Source organism: Epargyreus clarus, unplaced genomic scaffold (genome assembly GCF_041222505.1).
Source record: "Epargyreus clarus isolate Ecla_fem2 unplaced genomic scaffold, WU_Ecla_fem_2.2 ptg000021l, whole genome shotgun sequence".
Taxonomy (NCBI): domain Eukaryota; kingdom Metazoa; phylum Arthropoda; class Insecta; order Lepidoptera; family Hesperiidae; genus Epargyreus; species Epargyreus clarus.
Window position 1 is genome coordinate 11640865 of NW_027332228.1, and position 21819 is coordinate 11662683.

The 21819-nt window shown below is 34.4% G+C and overlaps 1 protein-coding gene across 3 annotated transcripts in view; it reads right to left on the bottom strand.

Moving 5' to 3' along the window:
- Nucleotides 1-436: 436 nt before the first annotated feature.
- GV1 (nuclear protein GV1) overlaps nt 437-21819 on the bottom strand; it is an 83883-nt gene continuing 62500 nt past the window's right edge. For all 3 annotated transcript variants that reach the window (XM_073084215.1, XM_073084217.1, XM_073084218.1), the window contains 4 exons: nt 17419-17492; nt 4766-4947; nt 2763-3153; nt 437-847 (listed from right to left, as the gene is read on the bottom strand). In XM_073084215.1, the coding sequence (XP_072940316.1) occupies nt 794-847; nt 2763-3153; nt 4766-4947; nt 17419-17442 (651 nt within the window). In that variant the 5' untranslated portion in view covers nt 17443-17492 and the 3' untranslated portion in view covers nt 437-793. The remainder of the gene's footprint in view (nt 848-2762; nt 3154-4765; nt 4948-17418; nt 17493-21819) is intronic.

Here is a 21819-nt window from a genome sequence, read left to right on the forward strand (position 1 = left end):
GATTGATTATTAATTATTAACAACGATATTAAACCATGCTGCTCATTCAGTAGAAAGACAAACAGAATATGATTTACATTTAAAAATCATGTGAAGATAATTATAACGTCAGTTACACTATAAACGCACTCATTTCGCTATAGTTTTATCCGAAGACGTGAAAAGAAACTATTCAACTTCATCTGGCACGTTTATCTTACGCTCTAATACTATCTAATCACATCACAGAATCTATATATAACTTAGAATTACTATTGAGGCCTTTTGACGGTACGAAACGTTCTTACTTTCGTTTGTCGTGCCCTTTGATAAGTAAAATAGAAAGATACTTCACCCCCTTAAATTTGCATGAAGCCACAAAAGGATGATTTTATTTGTTGTTTTAATTCTTGATAAATAAAAAACATCTTACGTATAAATAAATATCTATTTCAAACATTTTAGAGTCATTTTAGAACGGAGACGTGGAAAGACTTTATTTACGCAACAATCTCAATTCTCAAAACTGGTTACACTTTCTTGTTAGGAGTGATCAATCTATGTATTTTACTCATCTAAGGTCGTGCCTTAAAATGCGGTGTATAATTTCACTGGCCATCGCATTGTATAAAATATGGCTGGTATTCTTAAGTAACTTGATTTTATTACGAAGAAATTTAAGATTACGCGAAATAGGTTTAAGTTCAGATGAGTAATTGAGCCTTGCAAGGGATTGATTTAAACCTACATAAAATACAGATAAGGCCTTGATGTTTCACTTAAACTACTTACATTAAAAGGATACAAAACTATTCTAATGCCGAGGATGGACATACACCGGCCACTGGTAGACGTGTCTTGCTGTACCCTAGAAAAGAAAAACAATATTACAATAATTGTAGTTAAAAACTAAAAACCACGCTAAAATCGCACAAGGAAAATTGTTACTGGCGATTCTGCAAAATGGGACAAAATTATTAAAATGGTGTATTGTCATCGGTTCTTGATAAGTGTTTAAAATTTCAAATTAATTGGAACGTTCAAAGTGGGTAAAAATTGAGTTTAAAGATTCCGTTACATACATACATACAAACATACATACATACATAAAGGTCTAGCTAATAAAAGCGTATTGAAAAGTGTTTTAAAATAATTTAAGAAGACTTGTCTGAAACACGTTCTCTTCTCTATCTCTCATTCTCTTTTTACCCAATGTACGTTAATATTCATGTTTAATGTTCAATTATTTCGAGCGTATAAATGTATCATATACACGAAAAAAATGTACCTATATGTTTTATATGTGCTGTTACCCAAACGGCTTAACGTATTTTCTTATATATAATAATTCTCATGTCACAATGTTAGTTACCGTACTCCTCCGGAACGGCTTTACCGATTTTCACCAAATTTTATATGCATATTCAGTAGGTTTCAGAATCGACTACTATATATTTTTCATACCCTTAAGTGATAAGGGTTTTTCACTCTTAACATTTTTTTATTTATATGGCAACAAAAAGTTTGCCGAGTCAGCTAGTAACATATAAAGTACGAAGATAAGACTACATTTTTGAATCGGGTTTTTGTTATTATAATAATTTGTATATTATAATGGGACGATAAAGGCATTTAGATCACCTAATTAATTCATCAGCCTTAAACTCTACGGTTGAATATAGACTTGCCCTAAAAAGAGCATTTACCATTTGCAAGTTACAGGTTGCAATATAAATGAATTCTTCCATGATATATGATAATTAAGTTTGTAATTTATAAACATTTTTACGTAGTTCGCAGTTAAACATGAAATTAATCTGTCACTATAAGATAAATAGCATTTATCGATAGTATTCTAGTAATTTGAATCAAATTACAGCTTATTATAAGCCATTCGCGTTTATTTGTGAATGCAAAACGTTTATGTAAATTGCAACCACCTTCGTGTCACTCAACACACATCTTGAATATTCCTGAGAAACTTTATATTATAAATGCAAATGTTTTGTTTATTTATTTCTTATACTTTCACGCCTTCATTACATAACCGATTGTCATCCAATTTTTTACACACATTGTCAAAGGTGTATAAAAGAACATATGGTACCTTTCATTTCGAAAAATGGTACTGTTTCCAATGGATAAATAAAAATCTCTGAATGCAATCCTTTTACCTGAGGCTTCAGGTAAAAGCTAGTATTACATAAGGCAAAGATGCAGTACATTCTTTTATTTTCATTACGAACAATATTTTGTTACGGAAGTAATTAACAAAATTTCTTTGGCCCCATACAATAACGCACACGAACATATAATTTTCGTGTACGTACATAGATGGTGAAGACCTATCACGCACACATCAAATAATATACTATTTTGTACGTGTCCTCCATTTTAGATACAATCTAACGTGTAGTATCTTTGGTAAGAACGTGCAACATTTCTATATCCTTCTGATGGGACATGTGAAACATTGGAACAAAACAATTTTCACTTTACTACAATTATATAAAATGCTCAATATCATTAATTTATTTGGTGATATCACTAAAACATAATATTCAATATATATTTAAGGCATGATAATATTCTTTCGCTACTTTTCCACCGGTTTCAAAAAGTAGAGGAGGTTCTCAATTTTCACTTTTTTTCTCGTTCACAGCACAATACTTCTTAAGGTTAAAGTTAACTAGTTCAACAACAATTTCCATTTTGATTAATGCCATTATTATTTTAATTGAAATATTCATCTAAGATATACCAATTACATGGTTGATACTCACTTCTTGCGCGTCCCTATGAATCCTCCTGTTGGAATCCTTTTCGTACTTCCACTGAAGGTCAGCAGACGAGTCGCCGCTGGAACCGTCGATGTTATTTGTCTCAATATCATTGTGTTTCGCATCTTCTTGCTTTCTGATCTCCTTTCTACTGTTTAGCTCGTTTACATAAGCGGGTACGAAGTATCTTATTCCGAAGCCTGGCAAGTTTTGTGAGCTAAGGAATTGGGTTGGTGATATGTAGTTTTCAACGGGCCGTGCCTTGATTGGTTGATGCTGTGGTCTATATGAGTTGGCGAATCTCTGGGCGTTATTTAGGGGTTGTGCGGGCGGCGGGGATACATTGTATGCCACTTGCGTGTATCTCGGCTGAGGTATGAAGAATTGGGGTCGCCTGGAAAACAAGCAAAGGGTCTATACTACTATACAATATAAGTATTACTGCTATTAGAAGTATAACTGGATCTTATATGTAAGGATTACCTTATCGAACGGATGGATTACTACAAGCTTACCTCAAACTACTTTTTATTAATATAAAAGCGTAAACCTAACCCACAACTACTGGATACGGATATTACTGGGCTAGTCTGGATGGCGTCCAAACTTGATCTGTGTTGTCTATGAGAACTAGGGTATGTGTATCTATTTCATATTGACACATCAAATACTACTAACGGCCTACAAATGACAAATATGCTGATAAGTATGAAAACTAACTTATCTTGATCATATCCAATAAAAATGATATAGACAAATAAGGAAGAATATATTAAAAGTGATCATATAATTATGTATCTTATTTGTTACATCACAGTAGGCGTTATTTTGATAATGTAATAAAAATCAGGAAAGTCAAATAAGTATAAAGATAATGTCAAAATGAAAATTTACGGCTGACCTCTAATATTATCCTCTTTCGTCAGCATTCGTTCGTATTTGAGTAAATGATAAAGTCGATAACGAAAGCTAATTTGGAATATAAATGTTAACAGCAATGGCAGTTACAAAATAAACGGCCCAATTCAATAATCACAAATCGATTTCTACGCTCAGTTGATTGAGCGTGACAAGTGACCGGTTTAGACGCACGGGTCATATTTTATACCTTTTGGAGTACCCTAGTTGACATGCTACTTTTAGCATCGGCGATTCGCGTTTGGCGATTGCAATTATGCCGTATCATGTTTCGGCGTTTCGCGGTGGATCGCGGTATAGAAAACGCTTGTGAGTGAATTACTGCTGCAACATGGTTTTCGTGTTTAATTGCTGCGTCGAAAGTCCAAAAGTAGCCGATCCAAAAGATTGGCATTCAGACAGTCTGACTTGTTCGGGCTGCTGTGTAAATGTAGTTTAATCATCGATCGCCGAAACTAAAAGTAGCATGTCTGTTGGAGCTTATGAAGCGGATAAGGTAATTACAGCTACTGACAGTTTGTACAACTATTTTTAGAAGAATGAATGTATCTGTTCAAAAATAAACACGGATTAACATGAAACTACTTTTTTTTATAATATAAGAGTAGCAGACGAGCATGCAGTCCACCTGATGGTAAGTGGCTACTGCCGCCCATGGACATCTGTAATCAACCCAAGATTGATTGGATTAGGTATTCCTACCTGAGGTCGGCCACAGATGCACCGCTACCCCGGAGGACTAAGCTGGAACGCCTCGGAAAAGTCCCCCTTACCACACCCTTCAAACCGGAACACAGCAGCGCCTAACACTGCTGTTATTAGGTAGAAATAGGTGTGGCGGTGGTGCCGCCGGAGTCGAACCACAAAGGGTTCTACCACCTTCAAATTAAGTCCTTAATTTAATAATTACTTAATTAAATACTTAATTTCACCTTAAGTCAACGAAATGAAGCTTGAACGTCCAAATATATGATATAGCATGCAGTCCACCTGATGGTAAGTGACTACTGCCGCCCATGGACATCTATAATCTTGCTCGTCTCGTACTCCTATATTATAAAAAAAATACAGAGCCCTTATGCAATTACCAATGTGCGTTAGGATCCGGTGCGTCATTAGCTCGTTCCTCCCAGACGGGCGCCGGCACGCGGTACGGCTGCGGCGGTGGCAGCGGCTCCGGTGTCGGCGGTAGCACTGGCCCACTCTTCGTGCCGAACTTCACCATGATCCCGTGTGCGCTGGACACGTACACGAGCAGGCAAGTCAGCACCTACGACAAAGAGGATGAGATTTATATACGCGTTGCAATGTACCAGGGAGTCCCTAGTGTAAGGGTATGTATTCATTACAATACTTTTTAAATTATTTAATGGTAATAGGAATCTATTTAATTCTGGTGAGTAGCAATCTAGCGGGAAACTATATAAATAGAAAGAAGGATATTATATGGCTTAGAAAATAAGATGTCATAGAATGGATTGTCAGAAGAGAAAAAAAAGAATGGAGTTGTTATTGATTTTTTTTATATAAAATAGTCTATCAGGAATACTGAGCCTACTCTAGTTATGATGATAGTTATGATGATAGATATCCAGCTAGGGATTTTTCATATGTTAAAGTAGCAAACAAGCTTACAGTCTGAATAGTATGTCACCAATGTCATGCATGGACATCTGTAATCTACCCCACATAGAATTGGAGTCCTCGGTAAACTCGGCCATAGATGTATTGCTCTACCACTAAGGTCTAAGTTGGAATCCTTCGGTAGAAGGGTAGCCTTTTCAATCCAGAACAAGGAAACTCTTCATGCTGCTGTTCTTACAAAAATAATGTCCTGTTTCGTTCTTCAAAATCGAACCATGAAAAGTTTTTTTAAGTTAACAAAATTGATACATCGTTACTTCACTATAAATAATACGAAAATACTAAAGGACTCGCTAAATGTGTATGCAAACACGCACTTTAGGCAATATTTTCCGTGGAGATTGCACATTAATTTATTTAAATTCGATCAGAGTGTCCATCTTAGCCTTGGCGTGATTACAAATATTCGTAATCTTTTCTCACGCAAGCGCTTCCAAACAATTAGACTCAAAGTAGATTGTGTTAGCAATTTTGGTTATGTACGAGTATTTCAGTAATGTTTTAAACAGCTCCTCTTTGAAGTTACGATGTTACATTTTAACGAGATTCTCACAGTTAAGCTTGGTTCTAATTTTATGGCGCTTCCTAAGGCAAAAAGTGGTTAAATAATTCCTGAAAATTGTATATATGTACCATCGAAATATAATTGCCCCTTTCAAAGCTTAAGCCTGTTATTTATCGTCGTCAACCCACTATTGTCATACTGCTGGGCGCGGTCCCAGAATGAGAAGATTTAGGACATAATCCACCGCGCTGGTCAAATATGTATTGGTAGATAGACTTCATAATATACCTTTGACAACATATTTTTGTTTGAAAATTTATCAAGTATGCAGATTTTCTCATGATGTTTTCCTTCTCCGTTAAAGCTAATGATAAATAATTAATTACTAATATTTATTTGTTTATCACAAACAGATAATTATATATGCATTAGTTTCAAAAAGAATTGCAGCCAATGTATGTCAAATATGGCATCCAGTAATCATTATGGAATGATTAGGTATAATTAATATTAAAACTTTTAAAACGTATTGGTCTTAATTGACAAATGTAATCAACTTGCTAACAAATTGACTTACAATTAGACAAATTACATCTATTACCGCGTAGCTACGACCAAATAATGTATAAGGAATAGTCGTCCGAGCTTATCTATGTAGCTAATAAATAATATAATCGGAACACTCAGATACATTAGTCTTATTTATAAAGGTAAAACCAGTTAATTGCCTAAAGAGCAGAGGGCTTGGTATAATATATTATAACCTTATACCAATTCATATTAATATTGCAATATAAATTTTTTATAAACTACCTTTTTGGTAATAGAAGTAAAAGTTCGCATAAAAAGGTGGAAAGGAAAGTAGATTAATCCGATTTTCATGGAAATTTTAGAAATAAGTAGAGAGAGAAAAGCTTACATTCGAATTTCGTATTAACCTTTCTTAAGTTTGTTATTACTTTACAACTACAAACCATTTCTTGTGGTACGTCTCATAATGTACTAGTTCTTTTTAATTTTCTCATTTCTCCAACAAAATTAAAATTCTTTAATTTAAGCTATACTTAACCAAATTTTAATTCTCAACATGTATAAAATATGAACTTTGTTTTTCAGGAGATAAAAAATAATAATTATAAAAGACAAACAATTAGACTCAGAGAGTTGTTAAAATATTAATATTTCGACAAATGTAGAAAACCTAATAAATGTAATAATTGAATGTGGAATTGTGGGAACGGTAACTATCTCCCATCAACGTTGCAGACAAATATAATATAATAGAGTAAGATAAAGTGCATCTATTAGAGGTATGTAGTAAGTCTTGCCGAATCGAATTTTCAAAATCGCGGGAAATGACGCTCGTTTATAACGTTTTATCACGCACTATTACGATTTGTGTTAGTTCATCTTTGAAACAGTTCAATTTTTACCAGCTTACGGAAGGTAATGTTTTTCGAGCGTTACTTTAAACACACGCATAGTTTTGTTAATAAATTGAGAAGTATACCAGATGTACTTTAAATTCTAACTCAATTGTGATATCAGTCATCATCATCATCATCATCAACAACCCATTACTGTCCCACTGCTGGGCACGGGTCTCCTCTCATAATGAGAAGGATTAGGCCATAGTTCACCGCGCTGGCCAAGTGCGTATTGGTAGACTTCACATACCTTTGAGATATTTTTTTTATAAATCTCGCTGGTATGCAGGTTTCCTCACGATGTTTTCCTTCGATGATATCAGTCAATACCAATTTATTACAATACCTCGAATATGCTTTTAACAGTTACTTCCCCTGCAGAATTATTGACTTTTTTTATCGTCAGGAAAACTTGGCACGAGTGCCTTCCGCCACAGGGGCCTGATGGTGTCTCCCCGCAATGCTGCGGGGGTGGAGACGCGGTAACACTTGCGCACACACCGCGACTCCACCAGTGCTGTCCAACCGAGTCGTAGTCAAACGCGCTTCAGGAGGGTTGCCACCAATATCGGCGTGCCGGAACAGAGTTATTGACTTGGTACAAATAACATCTTATACAAAGGAGAATGCCCATTCTTGGTACTGATTTTTCTCATGCGTCATAATGAAAGTAATATTAAAATTATTTTTTTGATTTTTTTACATACTTTGTCGATCAGAATAGTTTCTTTGAACAGGGGATTCCATTTAAGATAAAATAAGACGAAATCTTGATTGTTGTTCTTAAAAATTAAAATGGCGGAATTTTATACTCGGAATTCAATAAGATCTATTAGTGTTTTGATTAATGATTTTTCTCATGCATCAAAATGAAAGTAATATTAAAATTATTTTTTGATTTTTTTACATAGTTTGTCGGTCAGAATAGTTTCTTTGAACAAGGGGGTTCCATTTAAGATAAAATAAGACGAAATGTTGATTGTTGTGCTTAAAAATTAAAATGGCGGTATTTTATACTCGGATTTCATTATTTTAGGTTTTTAGGATTATTTTAGGTTTTTTTTACCTACTACCTTTAAAAGTAAATTGAATATGTTAGTCGAACTACATTATAGATACCTACTATCAGTTAAAACCTACCATAAATCTATCGTCGGATATTTTCGATTTTGTGGTTATGTAACATTTCGGTAAATAACTTCAGAACTCGGGTGCTGATCTAAAAAATAATTATTGGTGGTAGTATTTGGTTAATTATACATCGTCCACAACAAGTTTCAATTTGACGCAACTCTGGACGGCGGTCCATACTTTCATGGGCATTGTCCTTTATACGTCTTAACTAAGTAGTAACTATAGCATTACTAATATAACTAGCAAAAAGCGCAGCTTTATAAGGGCTCGCGTATCGTGATTTGCAAAAAATATTTTTAAGTATATATAGGTATAAGCTATTGTGGATGTCTGAAACGCAGTACATTATAAGCTAATCTGGGGTCGGTTACCAATCAACAAGATGGTGAATGACCTTTATTATTCTCTTCACGTCGATTTGGGTCATTTATCAGTGAATGTTGAATTCACCACGACTTCTTTAATTTACTAAAGCTCCGAGGGATACATTCCGTAAAGCTGCGAATGAGCTACTAATTAATTCTATTAAATAACATTTTTATCAATTGTTAAATTAACTATTAAATTTACTACTCAATTAGTTTTGTATTTTTTTTTATGTTTCTATCTAACATAACCAATTCTATATAATACAGGAACGAATTTCCGTAAAACACAATGTGATAGTCGCTAAATTGTAAATTTGTCACTGGCTTTTTGTCACAAAGAAAGTATTTTTTGACGATGGAAATGAAATTTGCGGACGGATTCTAAACGGGTAGTATTTAAACGAGTGACTGCAAATAAAAGTTTTGAATGACAAAAATAATGAATTTTGGTTATAGTATTACTAAGGGAGCAACTGGCTGCGAGTGAATCAAGAACAGCAACTTACAAACATTAATTTGAGCGACCTAATATTTTTCTAAGTGTAAACATTACGTCCTGCGTTTTATTCAATATTTAGCAAATGTTTTTTTTTTTTTAATACTGAGCAGCATTTTATTTTAAATGAAGTGTTTCGAATACAAAAATCACTTTGAAAAATACTATAATAAGTAGAATATTGTGTGCTCATGTCATTGATCATGAATAAAGGTAAGGTCTGTATTCATACAGATTGAGCCCACCCGCTCGCTGGGCGCTGTCGCGCCCTGCTCGCTTCGTTTTATATTGTCTTATATGTTCCAACCTAACCTAACCAATACAATTACAAAAACCTAATCTATCTTAATACTAAAGTTGCCTCTCTATATTTCCAGTCGCTCACTTAGTAATGTAGTCGCTCACTTAGTAATGTAGTCGCACAAGTTATTAAAACAGTCAGTCGCTAAGTTTTTTTTTTATTTGATTGTTTTATAATTTCCCACTGTAAACAAAAACTTAGATTAATCGGATATGTGGAGTTTTTGAAACTGCACTGCGTCAAAACATTTATAATATCCAACGAATGTTATAAAGGCGAAAGTTTGTGAGTATGGATGGATGTTTGTGCCTTATATTAATCGGATTTGAATGAAACTTTAGAGTATTACAGTCTATAAGTACACCAGTATAACCTGGAGAATACAATTCATAAAGATATGGCTATACTATACTTAGTTGTCAGAGCTATATTGATGTACCTACCATACGATGATACGTAAATTTTATATGAATGGATTAATAGTAATTAATTAGATACATTTTCGGTACGCATATTGTAAATAGATTAACTTTTTCTTTGACACTAAATAAATCGGACGGATAGTTTAAATTAAGGTGGTAGAACCCTATGTGGTTCGACTCCGGCGGCACCACCGCCACACCTAGTTCTGCCTCATAACAGCAGCACTGTGTTCTGGTTCGAAAAGTGTGGTAAGGGATACATGGTTTTTCGAGGCGTTCCAGCTTAGTCCAGTTTAGTCCAGGGGTAACGGCGCATCTGTGGCCGACCTCATGTAGGAATATGTAATCCTATCTGGGTTTGATTGCAGATGTCCATGGACGGCTGTAGCCACTTACTACAGGTGGACTGCATGCTCGTCTGCTACTCATATATTATTAAAAAAAAACTTATCTGAGACGTTCCAGTTTAGTCTTCAGGGGAGCGGCGCTTCTGTGGCCGACCTCTGTTAATTACAGATGTCCATGGGCGGCAGTAGCCACTTACCATCATATGGACTGTATGCTCGTCGGCTACTCCTATATTATAAAACAAATAAAAACTTGAAACAAAACGCTTTTAAAATACACCGGTGAAACCTCGGTGAAGCGCTGCCACGTTAGCATTTTCATATTTTTGATTGACATAATTATGTCATAAATGTCTGCATTCATCATGACGTTTTTTTTTTATTCTGCCATTATTTAAACAAAAATAATTCAAGTCATACAACCATCAATGTTACACTAAATTTAAATTTGATAAAAAGTGTTTTTTTTTTGTGTACAAAACCTTATTTCAATCATGTTGGTCCAATCTAGACATGACCTTAAGTAACTATGATAAGTTTCAAATTTATAAGCCCTGTAGTTTTTTCAAAAAAGGGATGGAAAGCTTGCAAGATTTTCGAATTATAGAGGACTCGCTTCGCTCGCCCTAATAACTACAATTAAACAAAAATATGTCCAATAATTTTGCACTGTCATCAGACTTACATTTTACAAAATTTCAGCTCAATTGAATACCGGGAAGTAGGTAAAATTTAACTCATAAAATTTTACCCGACATACATACAGTGCAAGTATTTGAAATAAATGTTTCTTTTTTTCTTTCATTCAAGTCAATAAAATATTGTAAAACAGTTTTCAAAACACGCTCTGTTGGTTTTAGCTCAACTATTTAAGATCGTATAAAAATAGTAAGCTTACATAGTATGAGAAATCGACACATTGTTAAGCTCATTCGACCCGTATCTATTAGTTGATATGAATTACGTACACCCAGTTACAGCCGCCATTGTTTTTGTGAAGTTAGCACATCAACCTTGCAACCTTTTTTTCTAAAGCTTCACTTAGTTACTAAAGATGTGTGTTGACTGGGAACATTCGCTTTGTCAAATAGCAGCACATTAGTAATACAACGTGAAACCAAACATCTGGATGCAACATTTCATACTTCGGTTTTAATAATATTTAAAATATTTTTGATATTGTCCATATGAAAGCTTAATTATTTTTTTAGCTTATTGACGCACATTACAGCCTAAATTTTGTTTACAGCGATGACTTGCTCTATAAAGTATATAAGGGACAATCGAAAATACCCGTGATAGGATGGGATAATTTACTAAAGTTTTATCACGCAATAGTTAATTAAAAGATAACACGATAATGTGTGTGTTACTAGCTACTTATTTGTAGTTAAGTAGGCATTTTGGTATAAATTAGTCTCTTAGGCAGCTGTCTAGGATGGGACATTTTTGTTGATTGTAATATTTTTTGTTCGACCTCACATATAACATACAGAAAAATAAAAAGTAGAATCGTTATTACGAAACCTATGTACTCACTATTAAAATAAAATAACTAATTATAAAGTTAACTCAATTTACGTTGTAACATTACACGTTAACATCCCATGTCAGCACCCACCTTTACGTATACAATAAACACTATCGGATAATCTTGATGATTTTATGGAGTTACGAGTATCTAAGTAAGTCATATTGCTTGTTTTATTCATTTGCCGGGCACGGTGTGGCAATATGAATTATACACAAGATTTCAGGGGCAATTAACGTTATCTAATTTCTGCACAAGATTAAACATCTATGTTTAGGCAAATTGAATAGACGGGAAAGATTTTAAATCAAAATATTTAATTGTTGCAGAAAATAATACGTTATGCAAACAGGATTTACTTAAACTTGCCTCATTGTGTGATACTACGGTCACGCTATGAATTTGCAGTTTATGTTTGCTTGTTAGTTAGTTACTTAGTAAGTTAAATAGTTAGTATAAGAGTGTGTTTAGTTATTATACAGGATTATATGTATAACTACTCTAAACTCTTTACCTGATATGAGAATGCCTATTTATTGATTCATTTGTACACCTGGATTGTAAAAAACTAACGGCTATGTTACTATCATAATATAGCTAATGTAGAGTTTTAGGTCGCTGGTTTCTAATCCGATATATAATTTGGAACCTTGTGCATTAGAGACAATAATGTAGGTGAATATATGTATAAATACCGTAGAACTGTGCGGTGCTCCCTTCGGCGACCGATCGACCGTGATGCACACACACTCGCGACGTCCAAATAGGTCCCCAGGACCCCCGTAATAAATATAAATTATATTATACGTCCCGTGACGAAATCCGAATACCGACTGTCCGTACAATGTGTGTTATGACAGAAACGTCAACCTTGTAAATTTTGAATTTACTCCTTTTATTTCTAATCAGTATTTCGACCAGTTCTAAATACTGAACATACCCCCGCCCGAGAAAGGCCAAGCCTTTATCAACCTAAAACCAAAAAATAAAAGCTTACATCGAACATATAATAAACATAAATTAACACAAACAAGTTTGTGACAACCCTATTCCGAAGGCAGCCTACAAAACTTAACCATAGGCCGAATAAATATAACCGATGTTGTTTTCAGTTTATCCGTATAATACAATCTTTCTCAGGCAGTAAATCCAAGATCCGACCTAATTTCCATTTTAAAGAAGGCAAGTTTTCTTCTTTTAATAAAACTAAATCTCCGATTTTAGGTGATCCTCCAGGTTAAGTCCTTTTACTTCTAGTTTGAAGCAAGTGAAGATATATACTACTCTGTCTTCTCCGAAATCTTTTGATAAAGAGCTTGCGCCAATTAATATCTCTTCATCTATTATTTGGTAAATCCGCCAAGTTATGTTCCAGTTGAGAACTGCTTCCACCTTGGTATATACAGTTTCCAGCTCTTCATAAATTAAAACAAGTTCACCGATTACCCGTTTCAACAAAGTTATTGCTGACTTTACATCTTGTTTTTCATCAAAATGTCGTCTTGCATATGTATCATTTGTCCCACATTCAAACGTAATGACATGTGAAAGACCCAACCGAAAAGTTAATGTAGTTAATACTACAAGAAAAGCTTCCGTTGTCAAATCGTTGACTCTAAATGTGCATTGTACAACCTTTGCACAAGAACAAATAAAAACTCAAAAAGATATACACCATAAAGTTTTAGGATTCCTTAACCGCGAAACCCCAATAATAAAACAAAATCTTTACAATAAAGAAAAGCAAAATCCGTTTGCAATGTGAAATAGCCCGGTGGCATTCACCCTATCCGTAGGTAATGAAACCATTAAATGTGTCAATCCATTTGACCAAAAAAACAAAATATTCTACAATGAAAACAATAGACCTTTCCCAATAAAAAATAATAATAGAACTAAAGCCATAAAAAATATAACTAAAATAAAACCGTAAAACCGCTAAATCAAATTAATATCTTTTTCCGAAATTTATTTACCGTACGTCGTTTTTCCATATTAGAGAACCGTTTTCTCACAGATGAAAAGGAACTATTTACCGTAAACGTATCTGGTAAATATGACGAACCTACCGCATATCGCCGTGTATCATCCCGGTGATGACTAATTTTATGATCCAAATGTCTCCAATCCGCAATGGCACTAGGATTGTCGTTAGTGTCCCTAACCTTATGTACAAAATTATCCGATTTAACGTTTGTGAATGTTTGGCAAACATTCTGGGCACCTTTATGATTATTTACCGCGTATGAAAAAGGCCCGGACAATACATAACCAAAAATAGTTTGTATAGCGTGAGGCAAATTATTATTTATTTTAACAATATCCCCGAGCATAACCTCTCCTAATAAATCCGCACCAATTAAAATATCAACCTCCCGACTAAGGTAAAAATATTCATCCGCAAGAGGTAGTCCTTTGTAATGACTACAAATCTCTTGAGGTAAATTGAAACTAGGCAACTGATTAGTTATTTTATTTAAAATAGTAGCGGTAGATACCAATAACGGTCGACGTGAAAACCGCGGTCGAATCGTTAAATTAACCCCATTTCTACCACTATCCACTGGTATGCCACTCAGTCCCGTGACTGTAGAAGCATTTGTTTTAAACCGTCTTAAACCTAATCTATTGGCACAACTCTCTGAAATAAAGCTACCTTGACTACCGTTGTCTAATAACGCACGCGCTTCTTGATATTGACCATGTGCATCCTTAATATGCACCACGGCCGTAGACAAAAGAACCGTACGATTAAACATGTTACCTTCAATCATGTTAGAAGTCAACGAAGCACCACCTTGATTCGAAACCGTAATATTTGCCCTGTTAGATCCGCTAACAGATGCAGTACATGGATTATCCTCCACCCTATCCGCGACAACATTAGAGGCATGTGCCCTACTGTTACCGGTCACAGTAGGTGTCGCCGCCGACCTTGCACTGCTCGATGCTGTCTGGTAGTGAGGCAAATCCATGTGAATAAGATGATGATGCTTAGGTGACTTACACTTAAAGCAAACCCATGAAGATTGACAGTCCGCTATCTTATGAGAGTTAAAACATCTAAAACATAGTTTATTTTCTTTAATAAAGTCTTTCCTAAGACCCACCCTTAAAGATAAAAAATTATTACATTTGGAAAGATGATGTATTCCCTTTTTACAACATTTGCAGCCTACCTGCCTACTTTCCTGAAATGCCGCATGAGTTTTAGTAGTGCCACATGTCCGATATGAATCACCACTTGACTCCAAAATCCTAAGTTCATTTTCCAAAAACTTTATTAAATCCTTAAATTCCGGAAACTCCTTTCCTGTAAACCTTTCTTCAAAACCTTTTTTTAGACTATTATCTAATTTTTGAAAATTAACGTAAAATAATAAATTAGTCCACTGATCAACCGGAAAATTCATCTTTTCTAGCGCTTTCGTATTTTCTAATAATGTATTTAAAAATAATTTAATAGAACTTAAATGTTTGGTGACATGTGAAATATTAAACAAATTATAAAATAGTTTATCTGCTAACAATCTTTTATTATTATATCTATTGTTCAATAAATCCATAGCAACCGAAAAATTATCTCCCGAAATAGATAAGTGTTGCAATAAAACCTTTGGCTCTCCAGCCAATGAACCTAATAAGTAATACATTTTCTCCGAATCAGATAAAGCATTATCTTCACATATCAAAGAATTGAATAAATCCATAAATGAAACAAATTCTTCTATTTTTCCCGAAAATGTAGGAATTTGTATTCGTGGTAAAACCACCCGCTTCCGCTTGTCACCATCATCCATTGACCTGAACTCCGAACCATGTTCAGTCTCCAAAGATGATATTTCTAAAAACTTCCTCTTGATATCATAATATATTCCATTATATTTTTTAAAATCGTCCGAATAATCCACATCAGAGCCTTCGTCCAATTCCGATTGCAGCTCCAAAAACATCGACGTAAATTCTTCATAATTACGATCCAAATCATGATACCGTATTTTAAAATTATTTTTATCTATTTCAGATTTAGGTTCCCGCTGAGAAAGATCGTAAATAGAATCCAAATTATGGATTGCTAAATCGTATTTTAATTTATTCAACCTTTGTTTAGATTTAGGAGCCATTTCAAAAAAATTGAAATAAGAAAAAATAAAATGAAATTTAAACCGATAGAACGCTGTCACAAAATTATATGTCAACCGACTTGACAAATATGAAAGCACAAAATATTACCGAATGTAAATTATAATCCGCAGTAATAAAAATCCAAACCGAAATAAAACCGACCGAAATAATAGAGTAGACAACGACCATGCAGTCCACCTCCACCTGGTGTAAATGACCACACGTGCGCTGTTACTCTTGAGGACTAAGTTGGAACGCCTCGATTAAGTATATCTCCCTTACCACACCTTTTTCAAACCAAAATACAGCAGCTCCAAACACTGCTGTAATGGCAGAAATAGATGTGGCGGTGGTGCTGCCGGAGTCGAACCACGTAGAGTTCTACCACCTTCGACCGACACAACCCGAAACAGGAGAATGCTCAATACAAGCCCGACCGAAACACTAATAATAGTCCGAAAAAACGCCTAAAACCGTTGACGTTTCTTGTAGTACCCGATGTACATAAATAAAATAGTAACCGAAATAAATACGTGTATCCCTACGTAATAATTGTAGAGTACACCCGTTTTTTGATGTTGTCCAGCCGCTGTAAATACTTATAATCCGGCAAAGTATTTACAAACGACGTGGACGTGTGCCGATGTCTACACTACTGTTCACCAACACACAAGAATATACTTGCGAGCACGGAAACCCGAATCCCGACTCGAAGTGACCAAAATGTAGAGTTTTAGGTCGCTGGTTTCTAATCCGAAATATAATTTGGAACCTTGTGCATTAGAGACAATAATGTAGGTGAATATATGTATAAATACCGTAGAACTGTGCGGTGCTCCCTTCGGCGACCGATCGACCGTGATGCACACACACTCGCGACGTCCAAATAGGTCCCCAGGACCCCCGTAATAAATATAAATTATATTATACGTCCCGTGACGAAATCCGAATACCGACTGTCCGTACAATGTGTGTTATGACAGAAACGTCAACCTTGTAAATTTTGAATTTACTCCTTTTATTTCTAATCAGTATTTCGACCAGTTCTAAATACTGAACAGCTAATATAACCTTTTTTTTCTGTTTACGAGGGCGAAACCTTCAAAAGGTACCCGACGACGTGGGAGCGACGCCGGGCTATGTGGGATTTTTACCGCACTAAAACCCCCCGGTGGCCGTCCTCAACGCTTGTTGGAGAACTCCGGGATCTCCGAGGGAACACAACCGGAGAGCTTATATAACCTACTATAATCCTTTAAACAAATGAGTTCAAAAGGTATATACAAGACTATTTATGGTATTAGTTGTAGTCACTGCTAATATGCATATAAAATATTAATATTTTAAAGCGATGTCTTGCTAATTATGTATTTTATAGTATCGTATAATCGAAATATATTATGTATGCGTGGTTGGGAATTATTAAATGAATTTTACATACCTGTAACCTCATAGACATCTTCATATTTATAGAGTTTTGAACTGGTCTACGTTGTCATCAAGTGATTATTTCTCCTGAAACAAAAAAACGATGATATCAGTGAAACATATGGCATTTTAAAACTCATTTTAAACATACGGTTGTAAACGTAGTCACAATAATTTTTATATCACGGCGTGCGTAAATGGACGTTTTACGCACGCTTCGCGTGCGCAAAACCCCCGTTTCCGACCCCGTAATATAAAATTTTATACAACACGCGGACGAAAAATGTTTTTCTGACCTCGTATTGTACTGTACTATTATTATATTTTGAATATCAATTACTACTTAACATAATTACACGGGATTATTTATGGCAAATGTGAATAATAATGATATGACCTGCTTTTTGCGTACTAAGACGAACATTTTGCTAATTCATTCTACGCAAAGTATAAGTTATGATAAACATAAGGCAATATTAACAAACCACAACGCCCAATATGATGAATGTCCACCATTACAAAATAGCCAGGTCTGTTGTTTATACACTTAGAATATAAAATATACAGAATACGCATAAAAGTTACCAACCAATATCGTACCAGTCTTTAAAAAAGTGTGTGTGTGTCAGCTACGACGCACGATTGGAGTTTACTCCTTACGAACGATAATTATGATATATATCGAATAGAAAAAAAGGGTAAATGAACGCATCTGCTAAAATGATAAGAGAAACAAACATATATCTGTAATTATTCGGATTATTTATATTACTTCAATAATGCGTATTACATAAAGTATGTTACAAAATAATATAAATAATAATAATAATTGTGTCAATTTATACAAATCCAATTTTATGATGATTGATTTCTTTCACTTTGAATTATAATATCATTCTTAAATACTGTAATTATAGGTTTGTGGTAACTGAAATACGATACGTGACCTTCGGAAGTTACATGAGTTATGAATCGTGAAAACACCGCATCAATAGTTGTACCATATCTAGCGCGCAACACACACGTACAAACATACGCACACATTCAACTCTCAGACTGGAGGTAGTGAACTATACAGTGAGACTACGAAGTATCGCGCAAAGAGGAGACCCCGAGAATGAGATACGCTGTGTCATGTATTCCATCTCATTCTTTTACACGTTCAATCCTACAGATATATATGTTTGTCTCTTTCTACGTTACGCCTCAACTTTTCGTGTTACACTTGATTTTACTCCTCATAAAATTTCCGTACCGGGCCTTATAACTCAAATCGTTTCTTAAGGAGTAAACTCCAATAAATGTTTCAGATCGCTTTATTATTTTTACGTTACGATTTTAGATTTTTCTATAGGAATTAACAATGCAGTCCACCAGTTGGTAAGTGGCTATTGCCGCCCATAAAAATCTGTAATCAACCCCAGAGTAGCATAGGGTTCAAATGGTTGTTGGCCACAAATGTATTGCTCCCCTTAAAGACTAAGTTAAAACGCCTCGGATGAACCCATTACCAGATTCTTCAAAGCGGAACACAGAAGCGCCGAATACTCCTAATGTTCGGCAGAAATAGGTCCGGAGAGGAAACTAATAAAATGTAATATACATAGCCTACTGTTTATTCCATTTACTATCCCTTGCCAAATAGCTGACTCGGTAGCAACAATTGATTTTATTTAAGTAAATTCAATAATACACCCCTTCTGCATCTTTTCTATATTCTTTGTTAATAATTGGAGGAGCAACTCAAAACTATACATTGCGTTAATATGCATAAATTATGTCCAATTTAGTAATAGTTAATTATTTTAATACAATATTATACGAATAATTCCTTAATTTTATAGTATGTTGCATATAATATTACTAAAGTAGTAATCCAAAGACATAAGTACCGTATTATTTGTCATAGTTAATGCCTACTTAGGCATCCTACATTTGATGATAATAATGATGTCGTTTAATTATATAAAATTATGTAGATTTTTAAACTTTTCGAAATAAACTAAAAACACAAAATTGTTTACAGTTAATATGTAATATATCAGTGAAAAAATAATTTTCGGATAAAATTTCAGGAAGACATTATACAGCCAAACATCCTTTATCAAATTCGGTTAAAAAGCGAATATCTCCTGAATATCATCAGGAGTGGGAATCTATCTGGCAGCGACTGCAGATAGAAAACCTGTTCTAGGTATATTATTACAAAATTTCATGGGTGCCATCAAGTGGACTTCATCAATCATCTTCTTCTTCCATCTATCTAATAAAAAGAGTATAAAATTTAAGTAGGTAAATAATACACATTTTTTTATTATATAGGAAAAGCAGACGAGCATGCAGTCCACCTGATAGTAAGTGGCTACTGCCGCCCATGGACATCTGTAATTAACCCCAGATAGGATTAGATATTCCTACCTAACGTCGGCTTCAGATGCGCCGCTACCCCTGAGGACTAAGCTGGAACGCCTCGGAAAAGTATGTCTCCCTTACCACATGGAACACAGCAACGCCTAACACTGCTATTAGGCAGAAATAGGTGTAGCGATGGTGCCGCCAGAGTCGAACCACAAAGGATTCTACAACCTTCTAATGATACTTATAATAATAGTATCTACTTTAATTCAAATTTAATTCCCAGTATACTCATCTAAGTCGTTTATACCAGAAAACGGTTACGGAATCATCAAAGAAAGGTGAACGAGTCGGCTATCTTACGCACGGATCACAACGTGGGGTAAATAGAGCTTAGCGTTTCGTACAATGAAGAGCATATCGCTTAGAATGTTTTGTAATAGGTAACGAGTCTTTGTCACAGCTTGAGAACATCGTTATACTGATATTAGTTGTTAAATATAAGTTGTTGTTGTTTATTACAATAACTACAATTAATAGATATCTACTTATTTTTTTTTATAGTCGCTGAGATTAACTGCCGTTATTGATAATAATAATTTTCTGCCAACCAAAGTCCAAAATTTGTCAATTTTTATCTAGATTAGGTAGAAGGTGAATTGACTGATAATAAATAAAATTAAGTCATGGATGACATTTTAGCTTCTCGTGTTTGTTTTGTTTTGTTTGCCTCGCTTGATAAAGGTTTGAACTTTAAATACCTTGGGGGCAACCAAAACAACTCAATAGTATAGTGAAATGGAGACTAGTAAAATTGGTAATAAGTTGTAGGTGACACTTTTTTGTACCCGAACCCTTATAGGATAAAACTCTACCAATATTCGATCCCATATGAGTAACCCCTGGGTACTAAATAAAGGCACTTCAAAGTAGTATCTTACCAGACCCTACAAACTATCACTAGAACACAATATTGTTTACAGTTAATATATAATATATCAGTGAAAAAAGGCCAAATACCTATCAGAAAACATTACAAAAAATGCATACAGCCGAACATCTTTCTTTTTAGACGGTACGCTAATATCCTCTGATTTTTTCAGTGGCTCGTTGATTTACACTGGAGGCAACCATTGCAACAATACAGAATCATGTCCCCATTGTAACGTATAAGGCAAAAAAGGTGTGACGGTGATAAACTAATTGAGCTAAAGTTATATTCAAGACAAATTGTAACTTAACTTTATTTTTATTAACCCCATTTAGGGTTTTCTGATAAACTACAATTAACATCGGTAAAGTGCCCCAAGACATGCACGTGGTAGTGTAATATAGTTAATGTATATTAAATACATTGCATAATAGTTACGCCTAAAGACATAATTATTATATACAATTATATTTTAATTCAATGTCACAAATAATCACTTAATATAATTTCATAGCTTTTCGTGTAATGATTTTAGATGTGGGTTGATACTTAAAAATAATAAATAATTTTAAACTTATTTTTTAACCTACAGTGTAGGTTTTATTTTTAATGGACCCAAACTTATATAATATGTTTTATCATCCCTAAGTAATGTCTAATTCATGTGATGAACATGGTTTATTTTTAATTATACTACATTTACATAAAAAATCGCTATTAACCTGTAAATATATGTACACATCTTTTTGAGATTTTTTTTTAAACTCGCAGGCTCGTAGGCTTCCTTTGTAAAATCAGAATTTGCTTAAGTGGTACTAGAACAACAGATCCCAACTCGGGGCCAAATTTTAACTACCAGAGTATCACTGCAATTCTGCTAACCGAATATTTAAATAAAATTGTATAATTTCAGCTATTTACTGCTAAAATTTGTATGATGAATCTTAAAAAGTGTCCCCAGAAACATGAGCTTATCATAAGTCAAAAACATATCTACGTATTACAGAATCAAAGCTATACATATATCAATCAAACAGCCATTTATTATATAATCCCAAATTACACAAATAATTTGCAAACAACTTTTATGGCTGCAATTATAGGCTTATTGATAACTGGTATCCGAAC